Here is a 26,392-nt window from a genome sequence, read left to right as displayed (position 1 = left end):
GGGGAAATCATCACACCGTATTTTTCTGTTCCACCATATCACAGTATTTCCGACTCGTCCGTTGTTGTATGATGATCGATTGGCCCAGGCGATCGTACACATTCTGTAGAGTTCTCGGAGCCTCAGACTACATTCTCCTAGCCATAAATCCATACATCGTAGCCACCCGAGATATGCGCGCTAAACATGCAGTTATGTCGGTAGGGGATTCTCGAAAGAGGAGATCACTGAAGACAGCCGATCCTTCAAAAGGGCTGAAATATAAATGGTCTCATCTGCTCTATGATTATTTTGAGTAATAGAGTAGGATTAGGGAGAAGTAAACTACTGTTCCACTCCAAGAACTGAGGTTTTGGATGGCTTCAGTTCGTAGCTGTTCAGATTGAGGATTCATTCCTTGGAAAGTAGTACCTCCAAGAATCAAGCAATATGCTGAGACTCTATATCCAAAAATTCAATATAACAACCTCACCATGAGGTAGTGAATATTCGTAAGCGAAAACCGACCAGCTTTCGCCGCATGTCACAAAAAGATGTGTTTAGAAAGAATATTCTTAAAAAAATTATACTGGGCGTACAAGAAAGAAGCAGTTATTATGCCAGTGAGAAGAGACTATAGAATCACAGAAAAGTCGAAGTTCAAATACAGGGAAATATACTCAAACATAGACAGTGTGATGAAAGACCCTTTGGATAAAATCTTTCACTAAGGAGTCCGTATTCAGCTACTGCCTTCAAGCAATCGAGCATGCACGTCAGTGGTTGATTGGTCTGACTCCACAGAACGTAGCACGTCAGAATTTGAGATCCTTCGTCGTTGAGTATGCTCTAGTCTGGTCCAGGACAAAGGAGCTTGCCGTCCGAACAAGACAAAAAGAATACCACATAAACAAGAGATAGCAGACGCCAAGACAAATACGTTCCGCCACGCAGTTGGAGCCGGCTGAAAAGAGAAAGGGAGTAAACCATTAGGAAAATGAAAACGTACCATGGGAGAGGAAAGATGCAAGTACCAAGTGAATATGTTAATAAAGCGTGTTCATTCTAGAATGGTAGTGATATTGATACGATGTACATGTGAGCAAGAATATGGCATTGTTCTAACCTAGCGTTTACGCGAAAACCGCGAAAAACTCCCTTTCCCAGCTAATAAGGACTCTACCGGACAACACTCAGATACACATACAAATCCCCTGATGCCAAAGCATCCCGACACATAGAATGCTTTGTGTAGGCCCAATCGCCCCATACTTAGATCAAATCTTGGGATTCCGATAGGTTGTGTGGTGGTTCTGCACGAGAAAACTGATCAGGATCGACGGAGGATTTGGTATGCTTTTAACCCTCCTACCGACACTGTGTTTTGAACAGCGCGGCAACGAAAGAACGAACGTCGCCATAGCAGTGAAGCGAAGAAGCCCTTCGCTGCGGAGTTGTTTATTAGAAAACACCAACTGAACAAGTACAGACCATTGGACAGTAAAGCAAAACTCTCATATGTACCTAGTTTTGTAAAATTGAACATCCGTCTTCTTTTTGAACGCGTCCTCCTGAACTTTCCTGAATATTCATTGACTATCAAGCAAATTTAATCAAATGCCGCAAAGAAATTCCACAAACTCCGTAATAAATCTCACCTTATATTAGATCAAGGCGGGGCTACGATATACCGCATACTACTCACATGCCTCGTGAGTAGTATCCATCGTTACACAAGTACTATCACTGTGGTTGAATAAATCAGTAAATGTACCGTCTTTTACGGTTCCCGGAACTCAGATTTACTAGTCGACGGGGTTTGCCATAAAAATCCATTTTTTTATTGACGACATGTTTCGAATCTATTGGTTGCCCAATTTTCACAGCAAAACGTTTTGCAACTTTACATAACTTTTTCTACCGTTATGTATGTGCCTTATATTCGTTATTAAACTTCCATTTAAACTACAATTTCCCTAGGGCCTACTATGTGCACCTAAGAATAGGAAGATCTGATTACTACTTTTGCCTATCAGTATCAGTAGCATATCAGCCAGTGTGTCAACAACGCATGGAACTGAATTATCTCGCAAGTTGGCAATATAAGCCTGCAAACTTGACAACTCGTGGGTTCGAGGCACTTTAGGAAGAGAAAGGGAGTAAACCATTAGGAAAATGAAAACGTACCATGGGAGAGGAAAGATGCAAGTACCAAGTGAATATGTTAATAAAGCGTGTTCATTCTAGAATGGTAGTGATATTGATACGATGTACATGTGAGCAAGAATATGGCATTGTTCTAACCTAGCGTTTACGCGAAAACCGCGAAAAACTCCCTTTCCCAGCTAATAAGGACTCTACCGGACAACACTCAGATACACATACAAATCCCCTGATGCCAAAGCATCCCGACACATAGAATGCTTTGTGTAGGCCCAATCGCCCCATACTTAGATCAAATCTTGGGATTCCGATAGGTTGTGTGGTGGTTCTGCACGAGAAAACTGATCAGGATCGACGGAGGATTTGGTATGCTTTTAACCCTCCTACCGACACTGTGTTTTGAACAGCGCGGCAACGAAAGAACGAACGTCGCCATAGCAGTGAAGCGAAGAAGCCCTTCGCTGCGGAGTTGTTTATTAGAAAACACCAACTGAACAAGTACAGACCATTGGACAGTAAAGCAAAACTCTCATATGTACCTAGTTTTGTAAAATTGAACATCCGTCTTCTTTTTGAACGCGTCCTCCTGAACTTTCCTGAATATTCATTGACTATCAAGCAAATTTAATCAAATGCCGCAAAGAAATTCCACAAACTCCGTAATAAATCTCACCTTATATTAGATCAAGGCGGGGCTACGATATACCGCATACTACTCACATGCCTCGTGAGTAGTATCCATCGTTACACAAGTACTATCACTGTGGTTGAATAAATCAGTAAATGTACCGTCTTTTACGGTTCCCGGAACTCAGATTTACTAGTCGACGGGGTTTGCCATAAAAATCCATTTTTTTATTGACGACATGTTTCGAATCTATTGGTTGCCCAATTTTCACAGCAAAACGTTTTGCAACTTTACATAACTTTTTCTACCGTTATGTATGTGCCTTATATTCGTTATTAAACTTCCATTTAAACTACAATTTCCCTAGGGCCTACTATGTGCACCTAAGAATAGGAAGATCTGATTACTACTTTTGCCTATCAGTATCAGTAGCATATCAGCCAGTGTGTCAACAACGCATGGAACTGAATTATCTCGCAAGTTGGCAATATAAGCCTGCAAACTTGACAACTCGTGGGTTCGAGGCACTTTAGGATACAATGAAACCACCTCTCCCGATAAACTTCACAAATTCAAAAGCTTCATTCACTATGAAAACGGTCAGTAGTATGGCCCTGAGAATCAAGAAAAATCCACTTCACATTCCCCGTTAACCTTGCTATTGTTAGACTCCCCAAATCATGTGGTTTCCAAACTTCCTCTTTTCACAAAATATCTACCATTCTCGATGGTTTCAAACCACGTAACATAAGCCGGCACTTTAAATTTAACCGAATAAGACAACCTGAATATTGGTGAGTAATCAGAATAATTCATCTTGGTTGACTGATTTTTGGTGGAGGACCAAATCACCACCAGGTAACGGCCTTGGAATTCTACCAAGTTTTACTAAGATCCCCGACAGCTCAGTCACACGAGACCGTTTGTCCTTATTAATGCACATCTTTTAGGCTCTGATCACGTGACTCCCTCGGTCACTAGTCTCAGGTTGTTATCGTCCGGTTTATTTAGAAGTGTCCAGTGAGTAGCAAATTGTAAAGATAAGAATCGTACCAAACAACAAGACTGTAAACATAAAACAGACATTTTAAGTACCTTTTTTCCAACGTTGTGTGACCGAGATCCCTTTATCGAAAATCAAACTGAAATTAGCTACTCACTATAGATTAACAACACTTTATTCTGCTGGTCGAGAATATCAGGAAGAAAGTTTGCTTCTTTCGATGAGGTTGCGTAAGGTTATGCTTTCCTTTGGCGTTTTTCACCACATGGGGAAGTGTCAGAAACTGATTACCGCAACCATCAATTCTTAGCGTTAGCGTAATATTATGCGTCATCCCAGGACAACGTGGATTCGTGTCATTCAGCGTGAAAGAAAACCTTCGAAATTCAAGACAAACATTCTTCGGCAAAAAAATGTCTAGTCAGTACTTCACCTTATATAAAAAGACATTTCTGCATACAATGTGGGTAAGAAATTCCCCATAGTAAACGCGCCTGAGCGAAATCTGATCACGTACACACACATCCAGTGAAACTAATGAGGCCAAAAGGGAATGAAGTGGGAATATACGCCAAGTCCGTTCAGAGACACAGTTGAACGGTTGAGGAGCAACGAGGGAGAGTTTTCAATCATTGCATAAAAGCAAAACGTATATTGTGTTCTATGGATGCTGCAGCACGGCCCGAGTTGTCAAGCCTGAGCATGGGGCTAGTGCTCAATGCTGGAGTGCAGTGCTAGTAGATCACTGAGGTATCGGCCTAGAAACTCGCCAAGCAAAACCTGCTAAAGCTTATACATGCTGGAAGTTCAATTTCTGCTAGTTCCTTAAAGACCACCGTAGCAGTGGGAAGGACGATGTCCCTCATCAAAAGGATTACCTAGATTTGACTCAGAAGAAGTGGTTCGAAAAAACAAAGTGGGGTGAACACGGTTGGGCAAGAAAGCAAATGAAAAACAACACAATGGACTTACATAATTGCTCGTGAAGACACCGACGACTAGTGGGGCTACAATGCCACTGAAGGTCGAACAGGCGTTAAACACGGAGAACAGGAAACCTATCAGAAAGTAGGAAGGGAGGAGGTGTTACAAGGATAAATCTATTAGCGTACAGCAATTCGGCCATCTGACGTACAAGGCGAACTCTACCGCCACTTTATCAGCACATACTATCCAAGCCCAGATTATCGCGTCTAGTTACATCGGTATTAGAGCTGTACTTGAGCTGCCAAGATACAACGTCTGGTAGGTTTCAGTGGACCGGAGCGCTGTCCGACAGGAAAGCCCTAACAGGCAATTCACATAGTGGGAGGACAGCCGCGGTTAATGAACCGTCCTTCGATGAGTTGAACAAGGCGCACAAACTGTCTATTTGTTAACCGGGAATTATCCAGGTTGGTCTAGCATGCGCTGGCAGGGTATGCTAACAGGAATGTCTCATATAACAGAAGGCTGGAGCTCAAATAGTATGAACGAGGGAAACAAGGTTGTTGAATTCCGACGCGAAGGGAATTTGAGCGTAGTGGCTATCCGCTGGTGTGAACTACGGAAGTTGTCAGTGTTTGATCACTGGAGCATGTCTCCGAATCATTGGTCAGGTCCGGTGAGAACATCACATTAGTAATGCTGAGGTACGCCAAATGGTCTTAAGAACTCTCCCGGAATAAATGAATTAATCAAACTTCATACATCTTTATGAAAACGTATACGTAGAGACTGTTCTGACCTCACATAAACATGAGACAACGAAACTGAAACTGTTGATAACAAGTCACGCACTCTACAAAAAGCCATAATCACCAGCTGACCTGCATACGCTGGAGCCAGATCCAAATCGGCCAAGTTGAACCCCAGTAACGTGGCTGATGATAGCATGACGTTCAACACCAAGAGAATGATTATTGCAGTTTTGTGAGACGCATCCAGATAGGCGATCGTCAGAAGTAGGATGCTCTTCCCAAAAGCACCTGCAATTTAGGAACAGTGTATGACAAAGAATCAAGACAAATAGCGTAGTCGAACTAGCGTTTCAACTGCCTGTCGCCATGAGTTAATGCAGATAAAAACCGTCACCACGTACCGTAAAATATCATCAAACTGTTCATACCAGTAAATGCTCCTGCTAAAAAATGCTAATACAGTGAAATTTCGCTCCGGTGGTAGTTAATCCACTCAAATGGCAGCTCTAACCTGAGGACCCCTAATGACAAGACTATTTTAGTCTTTCGCTTAGTCTTGGTCGCTTTCCACTATGAAACTCCGAAACTTTTTTTCTACTTTACAGTTTTGTTCATTGACCTTGAAAAGGATATGGAAGAAACAAGGCTTTTGCGCGACCAACTGACCGACCCAGTGTAGACGGAGTGCTCTGAGTGTCTAAGCGTAGTTAACCGTTGATGACGGTGGTCTGGCCTGCCCTAAAACCTCTGGTGGTGCCCTTAAAAAGTGGCTTCTCGGAGCCTCCTCCAAATAAGCACTACTAACCGTATTCTCGCATCAAAGATGTGTTGACGGACGTAAGGGGCCAAAGTGGACAACGGGTACATGGATCGGCTTGACAATCCAGTACCAGTCCTTGGGAGTTAAGTGAGCCCTGATAACAGTGTAACTAATCACTCGAATTCCGCTGCTATCTAACGATGGTGAGTCCCTATTTAGACGCTGAATCCAACCATTTGGGGTTCAACAGGAGAAGTATCTTTCCGATGGACTGAGTGGTCTGAATAACTGCTACTGTCCAAAGAATGTGGACTGGAAATGATCATCGACCCTTACAAGACCGGAACTCCATATGAGCTTTGCATTTCTGTCATGAGCGTCAGGCCTCGGTTTACGAAAGAATCATTCCTTCTTTCCTGTCAGCCGAAAAGTCTGCTGCCCACAAATAACAATTCTCCAACTTAGTGTGGTCGAGGTGATGACGTCCACTCACTCACCAACAAAGTACTTTTACCTAATCTTAGCAACATCTAATTTTCCCAAGCTCATGTTCACCATCCACAAGAAAAGCTGCGGCCGGACCAAGCATAAGGGAACCAACTGGCAGCGGAGCAGGTCTTCAGAGACTAATTCACCACACTGCAATCAGTTGACGATGGCCAGGCTGTGTACAAGACTGCCAGTCACTATGTACCACAAGCATGAGTTCTGATCATGCCTTTGAAACCGGTGATAACGGCTACGAACTTTGGTGAGGAGTTTGTACTCAACCTATTCCAACAACCGAGTATCATGGTTTGTGAGGCAGCTCTCCCATAAAAGAATCAGCCTCCCACTCCGCAGAGATTCTCAAAGCTCAGCTACGCACGTTGGCTGACAACGATCGTAGATAGTTGAAAAGCCGGAAAGGAACACCAAAAGAGGAAATTTGGCGGACCCAAGGCATACACAAATTGAAACCGACTTTCGTAGCGGGACATTTGCAACTCTTTCAGCTTGTTTCAGGCTCCTGCGCGAGGGGTTCAGGAAACGATTAATGAACAATTGCCCAAACCAAGCCTAATACAGGGTCCTCAAAGGTGAGAATAAGAATGCCCTGGACGCAGAACACGAAAGGCTGAATAATCAGGGATGAGATCAGACGGTGGGCTGAAGGAATAACTACTTGACGTATGACAAGGCTTTTGCACGTTGCTGCCTGTTTACAGTGCTGAATGACACTCCACAAGACCTACCACATTTTGTGCAGATCGAATAGCTTTCTTTCAATGTGATCTCTGTGCGAACCGGGGCGTGATCCGTGCATTCAATGTACACGTGACTATCTGCAGCGCCTGGCCAAAGCAACGGATCCAATGAACTTCACCTTGGAAGAACGCTGGGAGTATTCTTAAAATAATCCAGTCTACTCTCAGTGAAATGGAGAAAGTAACTTTAGAAGGTGAGGGAACTGTGGCCAGAGGATCCAGAGAAGAGCCACACTGGGGCTAACTACAAACAGGTTAGACTGGAAGAACTATCTAGCAGTGAAAAACATCGATGAGTACACTGAAGAACTGGTCAGCGACCTCATCGGTGACGCAACTAAGTGTGTGATACGATACTAGTTCAACGGTAAAGTGACATTGTGCACGAAAACCACTGCCAAACTGACTATGACAAACACTGAAAAATCTGAATAGTGAACTAGAGGTTGGCAGTATTCAGCCGATAGCATGGGAATAGGTTCGATATCTGATATAAACAAACTAAAAACTTCTCAAAAGGCATCTATTTTGTATGAAATAGAGAAAACGGAAAATTCAGCCGTGGAACCGGCTGACAAATTTAAGATGGCAAATTAACTCCTTTCAGAGCTGGGGATTCGGACAGATGCATTGGACGAGTGACCGTAGGTAAACCAATTTCCGATTATGAAGGAAGACGAGGTGTCGATCAACATCACTGGCTTCGCTGGGTAAAATTTCACAGAGAAGCTTGTTTGAATCTAAATGACAGAAATATGACGCCCTCGCTGAGGTAAATGTGCGAGATGAAAATGTGCGTATTTATACCTTACTGAGCCAATGTATCTTGTTATTAAAGTAAGTCAGAACACAAATTATGGAAACACGGTAATAGGAGTGATGAGGCTGCACAACACAAAAACATACTGTGAACAGAGCTGTCCGGAGGCCAGCCATCCCTAATAACCGAACATCACCTCATTTGGACGGATGTGTCACGGACCAAACGAAGGCTTGCCCTGATTGGTTAGAATGTCACATAATCCGGATAGAGCATCTTTGACTCGACGCTTTTCACCCCCTCACGGAGATTCTAGCGCGACATTGTGCAACACCTGTGATTACCCCATAAATACAGTCCCTTTGTCTCCATAAAGGGCTGTGTAGAGCTACCGTGCCTTTTGATACACCACAGTGAGGGGAGCAGGAAGCCAAAGGGACCGATACAGAGTTGCACTACCGTTCAGCAAGACAACAAGAGTACAGTGAGCGGCAAACACAAACAAGCGAAACATACTCAGTCCGGACCATAACTTCCTGGCGTTCGGCATACTGATCCATCCACGACGTAAGATAAAACCATCGATTGCCGTTAAAAGGTACATGAATATCAGAGCCATCATGTATGGAAGGGCAGAAAGAACCCCATTCTGAAATGTTAAAAAGAAATCTGCTTAATCATGATTGGAAATGGCATACAAGAAAACAAGCAATACCAATGTTGACCTGGACAGGAGAGGCGGAAACGTTGGATTAGATTATAGCGTCAAAAAGCTCCAACTTCGATATTGGAAATACAGAAAGATACGACGGTCTGCGAAGTTGTCAGGTAGCCACATCAGCTGTGAGGCAGTGCCAACCAACCATACTCTGAATCAGGCACGAAGTGTAGCATCGGATATAAACTCAGCTCCCTACCACACTAGGCTTCCATCCCAAGACCCCTGAGCTGGATTCGGCTCGAGTATGGAAAATAAGTGGCACCCAATAAATGAAAAATTACAGGCTTTGAAAGTGGAGAACCTGAATAACCTTCCTTGATACGTCTGACTTTGACCTATCCAACCTATCTTCTGGTTACTTACGGTCATAAGCAACTTCCATTTCGTGTTGCTGTGTAAAGGTTGCGGTAGTCCCCTAATTTTGCTTGGAACCGTAACCAGACGGATTAACTGACCAGTAAATGGTCCATCGAAATTCCCAACCGAATTTCGTCAGAGTACCTAGNAGCCACATCAGCGGAGGTTAAATTCGAACCACGGAACCTCCGGCCAGTACGTTCGCGTCTTAACCGCTGAGCCATTTCTAACTCGAGGGTTTCGTTGATAAGTGCTAATCTAAAAACTACTGACCACCATCGCCTTGGGGCACGAGTGGTTGAGCCTATAAGTGACAATTAACGACAGAAGTGATAAAGCAACTTCATTAGAGCTTTAAACCCTCTCAAAATGCGTTGTGGTAAGAGGTTCGTGTGAAATGAACCGAAACGCACGACAAATTCGGTAAACACCCACATTGATGGATGTTTAAAATCTGAGCGTTCAAATCGAGCAAAAGCTGATAAAATAAAAAAGAAGGCCTTAATAGCATTTTGCCGGCTGCGGGTCATACGACTGATACTTTCACGAGCTCCCGGTAACGGTCTTTTGCTTCCTTCAATAGTTGGGGAAAGTCAAAAGTGACGAGAGACATCATATATTCGTGCAAAAGTTTACGAATTGTTTTAATATGGCGCAGCACACACTGGTGGCAAGTGCCCAATGAATCCTAGTAACAAGACATATGCTCTGATCCTGTTGTTGGTAAGAGGCTGTCAAACATCTGATAGCAGAAAACCACTGTAGCTCAGCTACCATACCCTTTAAGGCATCTTTGACAGACAACCTGAAGGATGCATGAGGGCTTAGACGCTGCCAAGTTGTACCGGCGTAAACCGGAGTATCGGAAAGCCAGGGTTATGTTCGAATTACGTATCTCCCAGTCCAAACTTCGCGCTATCTGGATTCAGATAGACATAAATATGATGAGTTAATCAGGTAATGACGGATAACACAATATCAACACGGCTAGTATAACATGACCTTCGCCCTTTCGCGACATCAAGTGAATAATGGGTGGATGTAATGGAGGCCTCACGGAACAGCAGAGTTACCTCAGAGAAATGATCTAACGGGTACAAAAGAAATTGGACACTACGGGTTCCAAGTGACCTCAGAGGAATGATTTGCGTACTTACCTCACTGATCGGAACACCAAGCACATCATGAATGAATTGCGGCACACAAACCAGCAACGTGTAATTTGACCAACCGTCCAACACATAGCAGACCATGATAAGCCATACCTGCCCGCTGGCTGCTAGACGGCGCCATGGAATTGCACGTGGACGAGGAGGCTAGTTGGATGAAAGGAAGACGGGGAAGGGCACTAACCGAAATGTTGCAACGTCAATCTACACTGAAAAGCTGGGATATCTCGTACAGTGACTTGGTCCTTATCGGGTATCAACAGTAAAAAGCCTCTCACCAGTAACATTCCAGATCGGAATTCGGCTACGGGTATTTAATTTCGAAATACCGGTGGAAGGAGGAAATTCAACCGCTGGGAAGTTGTTTATTAGCAAACACGAATTAAGCGATTACAAGTAATTAGACACGAAAGTAAACATCTCATTTGCGCAGAGTTTTTTAAAGCTAAACTGCGAAGCGGTTACATAATTTACGTAGTAACATTCACCTTCCATCGGATACGGAGAGGGAGCTCGGACATTAGACCAAAACTACTGGCATACTTCATCAGCGGCATACACCGTTGCACTGGTATATCGGACGCGCTTATCGGCTGCTGATCAGATTTATGTAATCATCGAGTTTGACAGCAAGATAATTACTTGCATATAAGAAGAGATGCAAACCACCAGTCTTCCATCTTCCAGTTCACGCCACATGAAGCGGTATTGAAAAGTGATGACTTCACAAACATAAGCCTCAAGCGACGCGTGCGATGTTTTCTTTTGTGGACACATTACACAAGCTTGTCGTAAACTTGACGGCAAAACAAAGCCGAGACACAGTACGCTAGAGGATTTCGACAGTCTCACTAACCCATAGACCACGAAAACAAGAATAAGTTGTGCACTTTTCGACAGAACTTTTCGAGCTGCCTCAGAATACTTCAAATGAGGCTGGTTACCATAGGAGAGTGTTGGAAATAGTCATGACTAAAAATCTTCGAACAAGATCCGACGAATTATTGATTCACTTCACTGAACTACGGGATGATCTTTGTGATACAGTATAGGGAATTAAGTAAATTATCAACCGTCTTTATGTTTTCAGCCGCCATGTAGGTTTATGTAACATTGTCAGACCAAGAATATCGGCAAAAAGAAATGAGTGAAGCTTCGATCTGCTGACCTATGGGGAATTTTCCCGAAAGAAGATCACGAAAGTTCACGGGGGATAAGAACTTAAGACATCAGCTGTTAAAATGCTGACTAACGCTCTAACTCGTTCAACGTTTGGATCATTTGAGAATATTCCTCATTGGTTTGTCCTCAAATTCTGTTTTCTCTGTCCACAACTACGAAGTCTGCTGTTACAAAGTTCACGGGGGATAAGAACTTAAGACATCAGCTGTTAAAATGCTGACTAACGCTCTAACTCGTTCAACGTTTGGATCATTTGAGAATATTCCTCATTGGTTTGTCCTCAAATTCTGTTTTCTCTGTCCACAACTACGAAGTCTGCTGTTACTGATTGAAGTTTCGTTGTCAGAGCTTGCTGTCATTTCAAGAATCGTTCCAAAGAGATTCGGACTAACCACTGTATTTCTGTACCAGTAAAAGAAAATTACATTGCGGAAAGGCCAACTCCGTGTAACAACAGTCCTAGCCGTTTCCCTTACACTCGTCCCAAGGTTATGTTGGTATATGCATGCGACCTAAACATGTTAAGCAAATGGTAACATTGCCCTGCTCATCACAGTGCCCATACACTACGCGAAAAGGGCTGCGGACACTATAACGTACAATGAAATGATACGCAAGGAAGATTTGATGAACGAGCAAGTGGTCAGGTTTGAAAGCTATCACACAAAGCTCAAAATGTAATGAGGGAGCATGGGACAGTTTGCGCGTTCAGTTTATTATGCGGCGGAGTTTGGTCTTGTTATGCCGTCCCAGTTTGTTCACCAAATGATGACTGGTACGCCACCTCCCCGTCCATTCTCATTTTCACTGTTGGTCATACCATCCCGTGAACCCGTTGCGCACCAGTTTTAGGTTCCGTAAGATCACCTCATCTGTTGTATTAACAATTAACCGATATTGTACATCTCCAGGGTGATCGCTCTACTGTTTGTGAGATTACTGTGAAAAAATAACTTGTCGACCAACATGAAGCTAGCGGATTACAGATGGGGGAGGAGATTCTGCCAAGAAATTCTGCCTAGAAATTCATGAACTGGCAGCATATCCAAAACCTGTAGTCAATTGCCCATTCAAAAGCGAGTTGCCACGGGCAACAAACCACGTACGAACAGCGTAGTGATCCTGGTTGCAACATTTACACGTGTGATCATCATCATCAGAAACATCAGCGTTGACACTGATGCTTCACTGCCGTACAACCAAAGGCTGTATCTAATTATATTTAGAGCCTTGGAGTCAANATATATATATATATCATTAAAGCCCTAGAGTAAAAAGAATAGTAAAAGAGTGGGTGAGTGAGAGGACCAAGTGATGGCCTATGTCAAGCGTTCTGAGAGGCCTACACCTCCAAATGCTTAATCAGACAAGCTGGAAACTGGCAGGACGGACGCCACTGACATCGATTAGCCACCACTTCTTGCAGTCTCCAGCCAAGCACAGGCGGGGTCACGGGGACCCCGGAAGGCGTAAAACACCGACAACACCCACACTCTTCGTGATCTCTTTCACGCCCTTCTGCCAAGTCATGCATTGTCCACCTCGCGGTTTGCGCCATTCCGAAGGAGGCACGGAGAACAACAACCGTCTCCGTAGACGGTGTTCCGACATGCGTAGCACATGACCGAGCTGTCACAGTTGGTGGAGCTGGATGTTGTCCTTGACTGAAGTACCTACAGCACAAACACACCCGTTTTAGAAGGGCTTGGTAAACAATCGATAGTTTTTATTTGGGCAACGTTTCGCTTTTGACACAAAAGCTTCATCAGGCCGTTTTCTAATCACCGCGTTACTAAGACGCTGACGTAATCCAAAACCAGGAAAGCTTCTTAGGCATTGGTGGTCCAAAACCTGAAGATGCCTCACATCATCTATCCGCAGAAGCCATGTATCGCACCCATACAACAACACAGCCCTCACTGTAGCCTCGTACACACGACCTTTAAGATCTAGTGAGATGTCTTTTTGACGCCACAAGTGACGCAAACGTGATTCCAGCCTTTTAAATTCTTGCACTGACTTCATCAGACACACTTCTGTCGAACCTCCTAGAACTACTGAGGTATGTAAAGTTTCCCACAATCTCCAGTGATTCTCCTTGAATTGTAAGGGATATGTTCGGAGACTGCACGTTCTGAAGCATGACTTTGCACTATGGTGCAAGGCGCATGCCAAAAGATGGTATGACGGTGGTCAGCCTATTCAACAGGGCTTGTGCTCCGCTTTGGTCTCCATAGATGAGAGTGATATCATCTGCGTGATCCAGATCGACAAGGCACTCACCAGCAGCAATTTGAACACCGGGGTTTTGAAGATCTTCCGGCGTTCGCCCCATTACTCCATCAATGATAAAGTTGAGCAAGAGTGGGGAGAGTGGACATCCTTGTCTGACACCACTTTTTGTAGGGTAGCTTTTGGAGCGCTCACCATATACTCACCCGCCCGGCAGTATGTGAATATAGGGATCGAATTATGTTTACAAACTTCTGGGGCATACTCTGTTGAGCAAGTGTAGTTAACAGCACTGACCGATCGACAGAATGAAACGCACCCTTGAAGTCAAGGAATACCGAGATTGTGCGTCGTCTGTACATATGGCGTTGCTCTAACACCTGACGGAGTGTGAACATGTGGTCAACGCAGCCTTTACCCGGTCGAAATCTCGCTTGATTTTAACGAGTCAAGGTTTCGCGTGCTATCGTATGATGACGGCTAGAAGCCTTGTCACAACAGGTGTCAAACCAACACCTCTGCAGTTACCACAATCACCGCGATTACCCTTTTTGAAAATGGGCACTACTATCGATTCAACCCAGTTGTCTGAGACGGTCTCTTTCTCCCAAGTAGACCCAAATAGGCTAAACAGGCACTGTCTGAGGAGCCCGCCGCAATCCTTGAAAGGGGCAGGTGGAAGTTCGTCAGTACCAGCAGCAAGATGAGGGCGGCTCCATATTCACGGTCCATCTTCCTGTTGAAGGCCGGGATTATGGATTAAAGGTAGCAGGTGGCGAGCTGAATTGCAGTTCAAAGTACTGTGCCCAGCGGTTCAAACGTCCTGTTTTGCTGTAGATCAGGGAGCCATTTTGGTCTCTGATTATTTCGCTAACAAGAGGTTTCCGAGGACCAGTCGAACAAATCAAGTGAGACAGCTTGCGGACGTTTCCAGCATTCTTTGCGTTTTCCGGTCCACCAAGCTTTTCGGTCTACATGGACACTTAGATTCACCTGGCGTCGGATAATGCGTCAAGGGGAGTTGTGGTGGCACCCAGAAAGAATCTGCCACCGGGTCTCGAGCAAAGACACGGTCCTATCGGAAATCCAGTGCTTGGATGAGGTTGGCTGGGTTGTACCGCAAACAGACGTTCCGGCTTTGAGTAGTGCTTTGGATATCCTTTCCCGGTGGCCATTTATATCCGACACCGTACCATCCGGCAGGCATTCGAGGAGCTGGTTCTGTTAGTTTCGTTTGACTTCTGTGTCCACTAGCTTCTCAACGGCTAAGCGAGGTGTGTGCGTTTTGCGTACACTTGAAAAGCGCAATAAAAAACAACAGAGTACAAGTGAATGGTCGGAGTCAACGTTGGTGTTCCGGAAGGAGCGGCAGGCGGTGATCAACCCTCGCCACCGGTAACTGACGGCGATGGGGTCTATTTGGGTTCGTGGCTGACTTATCGGTAGTCACCAGGTTGTCAAGCGATTTCCGCTGTTCCGGAAATTCGCACTGCAAAGGAACAGCCTATGATCAGCACACATGTGAAGTGAGCGGTCTCTGATGCCTGTGTGTCTGGTGTTCAAACCAAAACGGTCACCCAATCGGATCTCAGCTGCAATTAGTCTACTTACCTTGGCGTTCATGTCCCCAGCAAATACAGCTATATCTGAGCTTTTAGCCCACTGTACAAGGGCACCTAGAGCGTCACCCAAACTGTACTTGGCAGATTCAGAGCTACAGTCAGCTGGGGCGTAAGCAGACACATTACAAGGTGTGATGGACCTCACTTTCCCTAGATTCTCTCACAGATGTTGACAAACTAAACGCGCAGAGGTGACTGTCTACAAATATCCAATCAAGTAGAGACGTTTCCGCTCGTTCGCTCAATACAATACCCACCCCGGTATATCCAGCTGCAGAGACCTCTCCATCACCAGAGGTGCGCAGCCGGAACCTAGGAGAGAGCAACGGGGCAGTCAGTTCGATTACATTACTTGCGTCCTGCGTCCTTGTTTCTGACAAACAGACATCAATGCAGAGTACGAGCAAGAGTCACCTGTTGATCTGCTTGCTTCAGTGTGCGAACATTGAAAGTGGCTAAGTAGACAGGCTTTCGGGGTTTGAAAACAGGCTTTGAATTGTTTACGGTTGTAACTGAACTCGGACGCACAGAAGCTGCAGCTGAGTGTGATGGACGGTGAACAAAGCGACCAGCCCTAGTGCTGGGACCTGCGGATTGAGTAGACAAACATGGGTAAGGTAGGACAGAAGGGAAACGTGGAATTTCAAGAGTGCAGGAGTCGGTAGTAACGTTTTCGCTTACCCATCTAGCTGTATGCAGCAAGCAAGGCGCCCTGAGCTACGGCACTACAAAACGGCCAATTTGGCATGAGTACTGGTTGTTGTAAATGACACCGTTGTACATGGGCTGGAATACTGCCAGGGCACCCACACCTATACAGGAGGACGATTGGTGTCTTCAACCAGAGCCTTGGGCTCAAAAGCCTAAGCACAAGGCAGCGGTGTTGGGCTGGAAATGCAAGTACACTGCCATTTTTTACGGAACACGTCGCCATACATGTCCCCTCTCCAAACCTAGAGGGCCAGGAGACTGCGTGCGCCAAACCTCTACCCATTGATCAGCCTGGTATGAGAGACTGTGAGTGTCGCGCGGACACTCCCCAGTGTAGCTCACAAACCGCCACACCATGGTGACGGCCCACGTGCAATGGAATCGTGGTGTCACGCTGAACTGCAGGGGAATTAACGGATGACACCAAAGATCCTCTATACAGTGTAGTGCTAGTCTTCAGTGCAATGCAATCATGCTTAGATCTTTCAGAAGGACTCTGTGAGTTTGCTGTCGAAGTTGTCCCTCTAAGACATCGGATTTACAGGCCCACATATCCGAATCCATATATTCATTTTATCACAACCACCCGCAGTCACCCAGCAATCTAACCACTGTTGACAGTAAAATGCTTATTGGATGCAGGCTGCTGTACATACAAAAGCCCTGTAAAGCAACCCAAAACAGGACCACTTGAAAACCGTCACTCCAAAGAGGAAGATACTGTGAGGAGTACTGCAGTCCGATGATTGACCACGAATGAAAACGGACCCCTATAAAAACATCTGGCCAGCACTCTGAGTTCAGAAGACGAAGGGAGTGGTTGGTGGCGTAATAATGACTTCGCAAAACGTGAGGTTTTATTCCATACGGCCAACAATGAAATGACAAGTGTTCATGCTGTCAGTTTCTATGCTGATTGTCCGAGTTGCCCGCTGAAGGTGTAGGCACCTCAGATGTCTGCGATAGGTTGGCATCTAGGTTTTTCCACTGTCCACTCCCCACTATAGGGTCTCATCTGTATGTATTGACGCAATCGTACCACAATCAAACACTGGTTTTCTCACACTGCGAGTGATGTTGTTGGCTAACGTGAGTGACAGGACAGAAGAGTCCTCAACGTAAAGCTGCATGCTGAGTAAGGATTGTATACAAATGTACGACTGTCTTAACAGAATACGTGTCAATGGTCACACTTGGTTATTTCTGCAAGCGAAAGTCTTTAAAAAGCATACAACATAGAATAACACCTTATTACAGTCAGTAAGACAACGTACGTGGATGTCCCTCAGAGAACCCTCGATGTACTGAACCTCCTCTGGTGAGATCCATGGGTGGGAGCCCGGGACTTCGGTAATGAGGATCGACCAGGCAGGTAGCCAAATGAAAGCCAATATTCCTGCGTAGCGAATTAAAAAAATTAGAGAGTGGGATACACACATAAACCAATAGAAAGGCACATCTACCCCAAAAACATCTTACATAAGGAGAAGACGAGCACAAATGAATCCGTAAGTTAGAAGTGTCAGTTATGACGTAGACGGCTCTTTATCGATCAAGGAAAGAATGACAGTGAGTTGACATAAATGATCGCTGATTGTGCTGGTGCACTCATAACAATCCGGAAAGGCACAAGTCACCACCCAACAGTGGGACTTTACGGGAGACGGAATGGATAAAGAACGAAAAGAACTTCCAGTGGGGGGGTGAGTCCTCCAAACAAGTATTCTCTCGGCCCCATAATGACTCCTCCGTAGCCTACTGAAACGTTCAAAAGTGCGAAAAGAATGAGACAGAAACCACGTGCCAGATGTGACCTCTAAGCTCAACGAAATTCCTGTCGCCCGAAATGTCAAAGCCAATCTCCGAATGGACTCACCTGAGTAAGAAGTCAGTCTTGCAGGTGCAAGCTCCTGACCCCGAGACCCATGCTTTAAACCGATGGTGGAATTTTTAAGTGATCCTATCCAACCTCCAGAAACTTATTACTATCTTGAACCTCGTGTTCCATTCGGGCCGCATAGAAGTTGTACGCCAAAAGGGGTCACAAGCAGATTGTTTCACTTGACTTTGCTAGGGTAAGAGAGTGCAGAACTGTACTGTTGTGTGACTTCCGGCTTCATACACTTCAACAACGGTCTACCGGTAGTCCGCACAATATGGCGGGCTAAAAACGATCAGATATTAAAGTAAGCGAAAATATCCGTACAGCAAGAAGGCAATCGATTCCGGGAAAAAAGGTATTCCTGGAAGAGATACACAAAGTACTGGCACTTAAAGACGCTGTGTCATACATGAAGGCATTATCGGTTGATGACAACAAACTACAGCTGGCTATTACCTACGCATCCAAAAGAGGCAAATTAGTTTCGTTCTTTGTTTTCTAAGCAGCCTGTAACATACATATAAATATATTCGCAGGGGTCAGAGTGCAGTGACGGAAAATGCAGCACAAACTGACTAATTTTGCCTGCAAGCCAACAAACTTATGTACGAGAATAAACGCACATAGAAGGAGAACCAGAGTCAACGGGGATCGTATTATGCCCTCAAACTCGCAACTTTATTTCAATGGGCTCACCTGAAACATAGAATGGCAACGGCCAGCCTCCCAGCTGGTTGGCATCGATTAAGTATCCACTGCAAACCAGGGCCAACACGGTACCAACGATGTAGCCTTGAGGATAGGGATAGAAGTTGACGAGGTATGGTAATATCAGCCGAAGCGTAAGGTTGGCTGAGTGGACATGCGGCCATGAAATTTTGATGACATTAGACAGGAACTGATAGTCTACGACTCGGGTGTCACTAACTGGCACCGCGTCAGTGTAATGTAGATAAGCGTGACTAGACGACCCCGGTAGGTCTAAGAAAAGATGGGCACCGTAACGGACAAAGGCACCTGGAAGTTCAGTCATACTCATTCATTATAAATGAGCCAATTTTACAGCGGGTGAAAAGCAATTGCTTGAAACATCATGTTGTGAACGGGGCGACCATAGATAATAGTGCTTACTTTTCCAAATCTACAAGGATGTCGTTTCCCTGCATTAAAAACCTATCAAGACTATGTCAATGACTTTCTTTATCGGACATCATCACCAGTGCACTTTTGACGAACCTGTGCGTAGATTCGAATCCGTGAAAGTTCGGGCTGAACACCCCAATTTTTCAGCAGTATCGTTTGCTTGTAATTAGGCAGAATACAGGACCACTCAGTGTTAGAGAGGCATCTTATACGAAATGTGAAATTTCAACTTGCCGTTAACCAGTTCTACGAGAGGCAGCTTATACGAAATGTGAAATTTCAACTTGCCGGTCGTGCCTTTCACTGTGCAGAGGAAGGCTTTTGAAATGATTGCGAATTAAACCTGTCAATGCGTCGGCGAAGAAAACTAGATTGTCCTTAAGCGATAGTCCCCTCGTTGAACCCTGTATAAGCAACGGTGAAGCTTTAGTCGATTGGCTAAGATACACTTGTACGTTTTTTTTCAATAAATGAAGAAGAGAGGCTGCCGATTTGACGGGCGAAACAATACCCAGGAGATTATCGAAAGGATTGAATTTCAGACATTAGAGAGAAAATACATCAATGATAACATCTTGAAGAATCGCGTTTTGAATGGAAGCCTGCTGTGCCATGATCTGCAGGTCCACATAAGAAGTCGAACATAAGTCGTCCTCAGGGCCATGTGCCCCCGATTGGCATAGTCCTGACCAAGAAACTGCACAGTCAAAAACCATTCGAATGTAGGACAGAGTTGATAAATTATTTCGACCCACATCATTTTCATCCCTTGATCTCATCTCCCAATAAATATAGTGAAAGTGGGAGCCACCAGCCTTGACTCTCGCCCTTATTAGAGTTCGACAATGGTTTGGAGATGAGCTACGACAGTTGACATCATAAATAAACACTAGAATAGTAATTCTGAAATTTCCATGATTCTCTTCTTCATCTCGTCCTTCTGGTTACTGGTAAAGATGAAAAAGATAATCGATCAGCTGTAACACCCTTTCGGTGCCTAACTGCCATTCTAACCGAAGGAAGCACGAGAGCTGGGATACTGCCAGATTGCCCAAGCCTAGACAGGGGGAGTCGAGAGGCAGAGGTCGGATTCGAACCGTGGTTCGAACCACGGGTCATTCGGTCAGTAAATCCGCGCTCTAACCACTGAGCAAGTCCTCTCAGTCACATCATTCATCGCAATTAGATTGTTGATATAGCCGGAACCACTCCACACCTATCAGTTAAACTATATATGGAAAATTAACAGAACACGTGAACTTTAATCCGACTACATACTTTCCAGGTTTGAAATCGAAAAAGAAAGAAATCGTTCAGTTGTAGCACCCTTTCGGTGCTTAACTGCCATGCCACCCGAAGGTTGCAAGCCAGGTCGCTCAAGCCTAGACAGGAGAAGTCGAGAGGCAGAAGTCAGGTTCGAACCTTGAACCTTCCAGTCAGTAAATTCGCGCTTTAACCACTTGAGCCATCTCGCCCCCATGCAGGCTTGCAGCAACGAAATTCGGACATCTCAGATGACGAAGAGATATGAAAACCAAAAACGGATCTCAAGTACATTATTACTCAGTTACTGGCGGATTCTACAGGCGTCTGCTCGTCAAAAACACGAGTGGTGACTATCCAGCGCAAGTGACCTAGCATGTCATAATCATCATCGACAGCATGACATCAATGTACAACACCGGTGCTTCGCAGCCCTTGGAATTAGAAACAGTTGGGCCACGGTTATTTGCCTGAAAGACATCATACTTCTTTAGGATGACGCCGCAAATATTGTTGTGCACTTACCAGAGTGCATGATTCCTGAAAGTAACGAATATTCACGAGGCGGGTACCAGTAACCAGTTAACCGATGGATTGACGGATAACACATGCCCTGTAAGAAATGCACGAGAGGAGTTAGACGGAGAAGGGACAAATATACAGAAATTACCACTTTAACCGAGGAACATGTCTTGAGGTCTGCATTGAGGTCGACTTATTTGCCCGCTGATTCGATTACTCTGAAATCAAAATCATTCGCTCATATACTGCTTCGTCCACACCATAATCTGATTACGAACGAGCATCCGCCATTCTTTACGTTCAACGGACGTTGTTCGTGGTTCTTATGTGCATGGTCTTTTAGTGGGACCGCTGTACTAACACATACACAACATTAAAAAAGTTAGTAGGAGAAACTAAACGACCAGGCAACTGAAACGGTGGGCAAAAAACTTAGTCTCTCCGGCTCCAAGTGTTGGAGCAATGGTGTCTCCGTCGCTCGGCAAGAGTCACCTGGTTGCAGTGTGTCCGTGATGAAATGACTATCAAGTGAGCAGTTGGTAAGAAAAATCGATACCAGGTTACGGTGGTTGGGACACCCAATACGCACAACCAATCATTGTTTACCAGAGGGGGGTACTGTTTTTTGTTCCAGCCTACTGTTGGCGGGAGGCAGCCACAGTTAAACTGACGTCTGCTGAATCCTCGCGCCTTTCAGGCCGAGCCTCCTTCCAAGTAGCTGGCCGAAGACTATGAAGTGTGTTGGTTGCCACTTCATCTGTCGGACGGTGGACTAATGTATTGGTATAAAAAATCGATACCAGGTTACGGTGGTTGGAACATGCATTGTTTACCAGAGGGGGTACTGTTTTTCGTTCCAGCCTACTGTTGGCAGGATGCAGCCACAGTTAAACTGACGACTGCTGAATCCTCGCGTCTTTCAGGCCGAGCCTCCTTGCAAGTAGCTGGCCGAAGACTGTGAAGTGCGTTGGTTGCCACTTCATCTGTCGGACGGTGGACTAATGTTAGGTGATATTAGAGGACGATTCTGGGTTGTTCTTGCCGATAGCATGAGGTTCAGATGTAGTGATTCCAGTGCTGGTTAAAGATGTAAGCACCTGGTTCACGAACTTCCTCGCTCAAAAAAATGACTTCTGTACCACATCACTACCCCTCCCTTTCTTTCCAGTATTTGCTGAGGCCTTTTTTCACCATGGCTTTGTGCAGCGGAGTACCAGCATTCACTATCGGTGTGTCGCTGTCGTTGATGACAATGAGGAGGAGACATGAAGTTCTCATAAACGAACCCATTTTCGAGGTAAACTCCTGATAGAACGTGCTTTTCAACTATTTACAAAATGTTGATCGGCCTGCTGGTGGTGATGCAACCGAGTGCAACCAAGCACTCAAGTATTTCGGTTGGTTGGCACGTGTCAACTGAGAAATGAGTTCTTTTTCCTCCAAATTCAGTGGAACGAATCGAGAGGAACACAAAGTATAAGGCGTCAGAGAACAAACCAGCAGGTTACGATGAAGTTTGGGTACTACTGATGCTGCCTGTCTTCAAAGACAGGATCCATGTGTCCTCTGTGTTTCTTGTGGCATACAATGACAATGATGACCACTGCAGCAATAACTCAACGACTGATCGATATCGACGTTTACAAAGTCTTCCCCGGAACAGAAAAAACAGCCTACCTGAAACAATCCTTGTGAAATACGTAGCAGCAGAAATGCCGTGAAGCCACCAAGCTCGACTAGCCGAGGAAGCACGATGGCGATCAACCCACAGAAAGAGACCCCTGTTGCGAATGTCCATTTGCCTCCAATATGCTGCGTAACCCAACCAGCTGCAGAATTAAAATGAAAGAAAAGGTGCAGTTAACCATACGCAATAGATGATGAGAAGAATCGGAGGTACTGGGATGGACGAAATGGAGCCTAAATACATTTGGGAGTAAACAAGGGGATTTCACTTGGCACTCGAAAAGCGAATGTCAGGTGGGACCGAAAAACACGTATAGCAGAAACTGCAGTTGGATGTTGAAGCTGTAATATAGTTATATGCTTCTAAATTCACAAGCGACAAAAACAAGTCAGTTTTCTCACCTCAGTGGTTATGATGAACCCTACTGCTTACTACTACTAATCAAATGAATATGATAGAAACCAGACGGTTAGGAATTTTCATACGTATTCAATGAGGACGCACGTACCAGGAAGCTGCATTAAAAAATAAGAGTAGAAGAATGAGCTTAAAATAGTGTTCTGCTCCAAAGGCGTCCAGTCAAACTTTCTGCAAATAGACGTATGGGACAGAAGACGAATCGAGACCTACTTAGCACTTCCTGAATTATTCCCAGTGATGTTTGCACTCTGTAAGAATCAAGCGGAGGCACTGACGTCACTTACTCGATATTCTTTGTTGTCAACCATTGAGATAATGGTGATGGCGGGTGAGATTCGCATGATGTAACAAATAGCTAGACCACAAAGTCCAAGGAACATAACGCAGTGGCGGTACCCCAGGAATAGTCTACCCGAAGCAACATCGCAACAGGTGGACATTCCTGAGACACGCAACACAATGTATGAACGATGATACGGAAGATCCGTTTCATATAAGCAATACAACAAAACGTGGCTAAAATTGAAGCAGAAAACAACAAAAGCATGAAGTTAATGGGAAGGTCACATAAGTAACTGGAGGTGAATGAAGCCTCTTATCACAAGTGAATTTAAAGGTAGCGGCATGTTTTGCAGCTGGAAAGAGCAAATTAGTTTTAGATTCGGTTGATAATTTTCCAACATTGATGTGCCCTCCGAAGAGACACGCAACCATCTCATCGAATCAAAGGCCAGCAACCTAATCTGGAAAACGAAGCGCCGAGGCACATTATGTTGCGGAGAAGACCGTACAGACTTCGCTCGATCAGTAGCTAGGGTGTCTATTTTGACGTTCGACGGAAATCAGCGTTTCTCGTGCACCTCAAACAAGTTATCACTTCAGGAAAACCCATGGAATCTATTGGGAAGTCATCGCGTCCGGAAAACTTTTGGAAAAACTCAGCAAACTTATTGCTGAGTACAACTGGTCACGACCCTAAATCCCAACAATCAGGAGCTCGGTATATTGCACCACTAGAGTGGAGAGCGTTGAACACACTGAGACAGGTGGATAATATTATCATTTTGAAGACAGATAAAGGTAGTCAGAGTAACAATAAGCAAGTCTTCAAAAGATCAAGCAGCATGTCGCCGATGGACCCTACGGACAATTTACCAATGGCAATGTTACTCTAATAACGAGTAAGCGTAGCGTAGAAGTTCGTGGATGTTTAAGATCCACAAAAAGCCATTTGAAGCAAGTGGTATCGGTTGTACCCAGTACGATTCACTCAGGGCTCTACGGACTGCCAATTCACTCTACTGCCAACACTGCTCCGATAAGACCAATAGTGGATCATATAGGCTCGCCACCACATGAGTTAGCCGAACTCGTAGCTGATATACGAAAACCACTTACGGGGGAATCGGCCACCTTCATTAGAAATTCGTACGACTGTGGCAGAATTTTCTTAGAAGCTAGACGAAGTTCGCGTGAGTTTTGGCACGGTCTCAACGTACAAAAAATGAATAGGCGGCTGCTTTGGAGGTAACAGAGGCTAGTAATAGCAGGCAAGATAGGCCAAGTGGTTAGAGCGCGAATTTACTGACCGGAAGGTCCGTGGTTCGAACCTGGCCCCTGCCCCTCGACTTCGCTGTCTAGGCTTGGGCGACCTGGTTGTAACCCAACCCTCGTGCCTTCTTCGTGCGGCATAACAGCTGGGCACCGAAAGGGTGCTACAGCTGGACGATTTATTTTTATTTACTTATTATTTACTAGCAGGCACGACACTTAGGGAAAGGACACAACTCTCGGTCGATGAAGTAGTTGAGGGCATAAGAGTGTGGCTGAATGTTGACCAGTTTGTTTTTAGCAAGGTCTAGCAATAGGGTATCCAATATCCCCGGTTTTGGTAAATATTTTCACGGAAGATTTTGAATAGAAAGCTTTAGCCGGATTTCCGTACCTACTCAAGATATTTTGGCGTTATGTATATGACACTTTTGTCGTGACGAACTGAGACAAGGTCAGTGAGTTTTTCAATCATCTGAATGACATGGATCCACGCGTCCCATTTAGTATCGAGACATAGTCATCTTCTGAGTCGCATTTCTTAAACTGCATGACACATAAGGTCAGGAGAAACTCAAAAACAAGTGTATCAGAAGCCACTTGACAATAGCCATTCTAAAATCATTCAACTGTAGTACCATTTTGGTGCCTAACTGCCATGCCACCGAAGGTTGCATGAGGGCTGGGATACTGCCAGGTTGTTCAAACCTAGACAGGGGAAACCGAGAGGCAGAGGTCGGGTTCGAAACACGGACCTTCCGGGCAGTAAACCCGCGCTCTAACCACTTGGGCCATCTAGCCCATTTTGAAGCACTCTTCTGTCTGTCCGAAGTCGGTATTCACTAGATTCAGCGTCGAAACTGAATTCAGTAATCGGGCTGGCGGCAGCACTGTGGGAGAAGACGGAGGCCCGACTGTTTTTACCGTATTCAACAAGCCCCAATTGAGCTTATTCAATCCGCTTGTTTCTTCTGTTTGGAGATGCTTTGCCGAAAGTGACATCGTGGGTTAACCCGAATTCAGGTTGTAACTCGGTTTCTTGCTTCACCCACTATAGTATACCAAAGGGCTCGGTTTCTTCAGACAGCCTTTTACGGAGCCAAAGGAAAATTATTACAACCGTATTCACAGGGCAATGACAATGTTCTACAAGGTCGTACTAGGATCTCCGTGAAGGGGCGAGAAGCGTCGAGCCGGCGTTCTCACCAATCAGGACATGGTTTCGGTCGGTCCGTAGCCTGCATGTGAGGCATCGGCCCAAATTATATCATGTTCGGTTATTAGGAACGACTGGGCTCAGGACACACTTATAACAGTAGGGGACACGCTGCAAATTAAAAAACTCGTGGATAAACTGCTTCCAACTTAGGCCACAAACCACAGGCCACGGATTCACGGATCGATAAACAGGATCGAGGCTTTAACCCAAGTTTCCTGGGTCGTTTAGTTCTTGTCGGTCAGTGGCTGTCGTTCATCTGAAAGTTACGAGTGAAAAAAGGGTGTAGCACTGCTCTTTGTGTTCTCAGCGCGAGGCAGTATGCTTGCCAGCTCGAGGACTCGTATAAATAAATGTCTACTAATGCTTCGAACTGGGTTCTAGAAGGAGCGTGGACAACCGTCGGAGGAAAGTCATTCCACGCAGCTACCACCCGAAAAATGAGAATGTGCGCGCTCTGAGCTTGAAAATCTTCTTACCATGTCCCCGCCATGT

The 26,392-nt window shown here is 45.1% G+C and overlaps 1 protein-coding gene across 1 annotated transcript; it reads right to left on the bottom strand.

The window, feature by feature from the left end:
• Positions 1 to 439: 439 nt before the first annotated feature.
• On the bottom strand, positions 440 to 23,646 carry T265_05568 (hypothetical protein; the record flags this gene model as incomplete). The annotated part of the gene is made up of 12 exons (XM_009170609.1): positions 440 to 943; positions 4,746 to 4,831; positions 5,582 to 5,740; positions 8,736 to 8,868; positions 10,455 to 10,613; positions 17,488 to 17,609; positions 18,792 to 19,112; positions 21,027 to 21,114; positions 22,701 to 22,852; positions 23,219 to 23,298; positions 23,341 to 23,378; positions 23,415 to 23,646. The coding sequence occupies 12 exons, from the start codon at positions 23,568 to 23,570 to the stop codon at positions 722 to 724; spliced, it is 1,716 nt and encodes a 571-aa protein (XP_009168873.1).
• Between the last annotated feature and the right edge of the window lie 2,746 nt (positions 23,647 to 26,392).

The sequence above is a fragment of the Opisthorchis viverrini genome, assembly GCF_000715545.1.
Source record: "Opisthorchis viverrini unplaced genomic scaffold opera_v5_104, whole genome shotgun sequence".
NCBI classification, from domain to species: Eukaryota; Metazoa; Platyhelminthes; class Trematoda; order Opisthorchiida; family Opisthorchiidae; genus Opisthorchis; species Opisthorchis viverrini.
The sequence above is the reverse complement of the archived record's forward strand: the minus strand, read 5'-3'. Positions and strand labels throughout refer to the sequence as shown.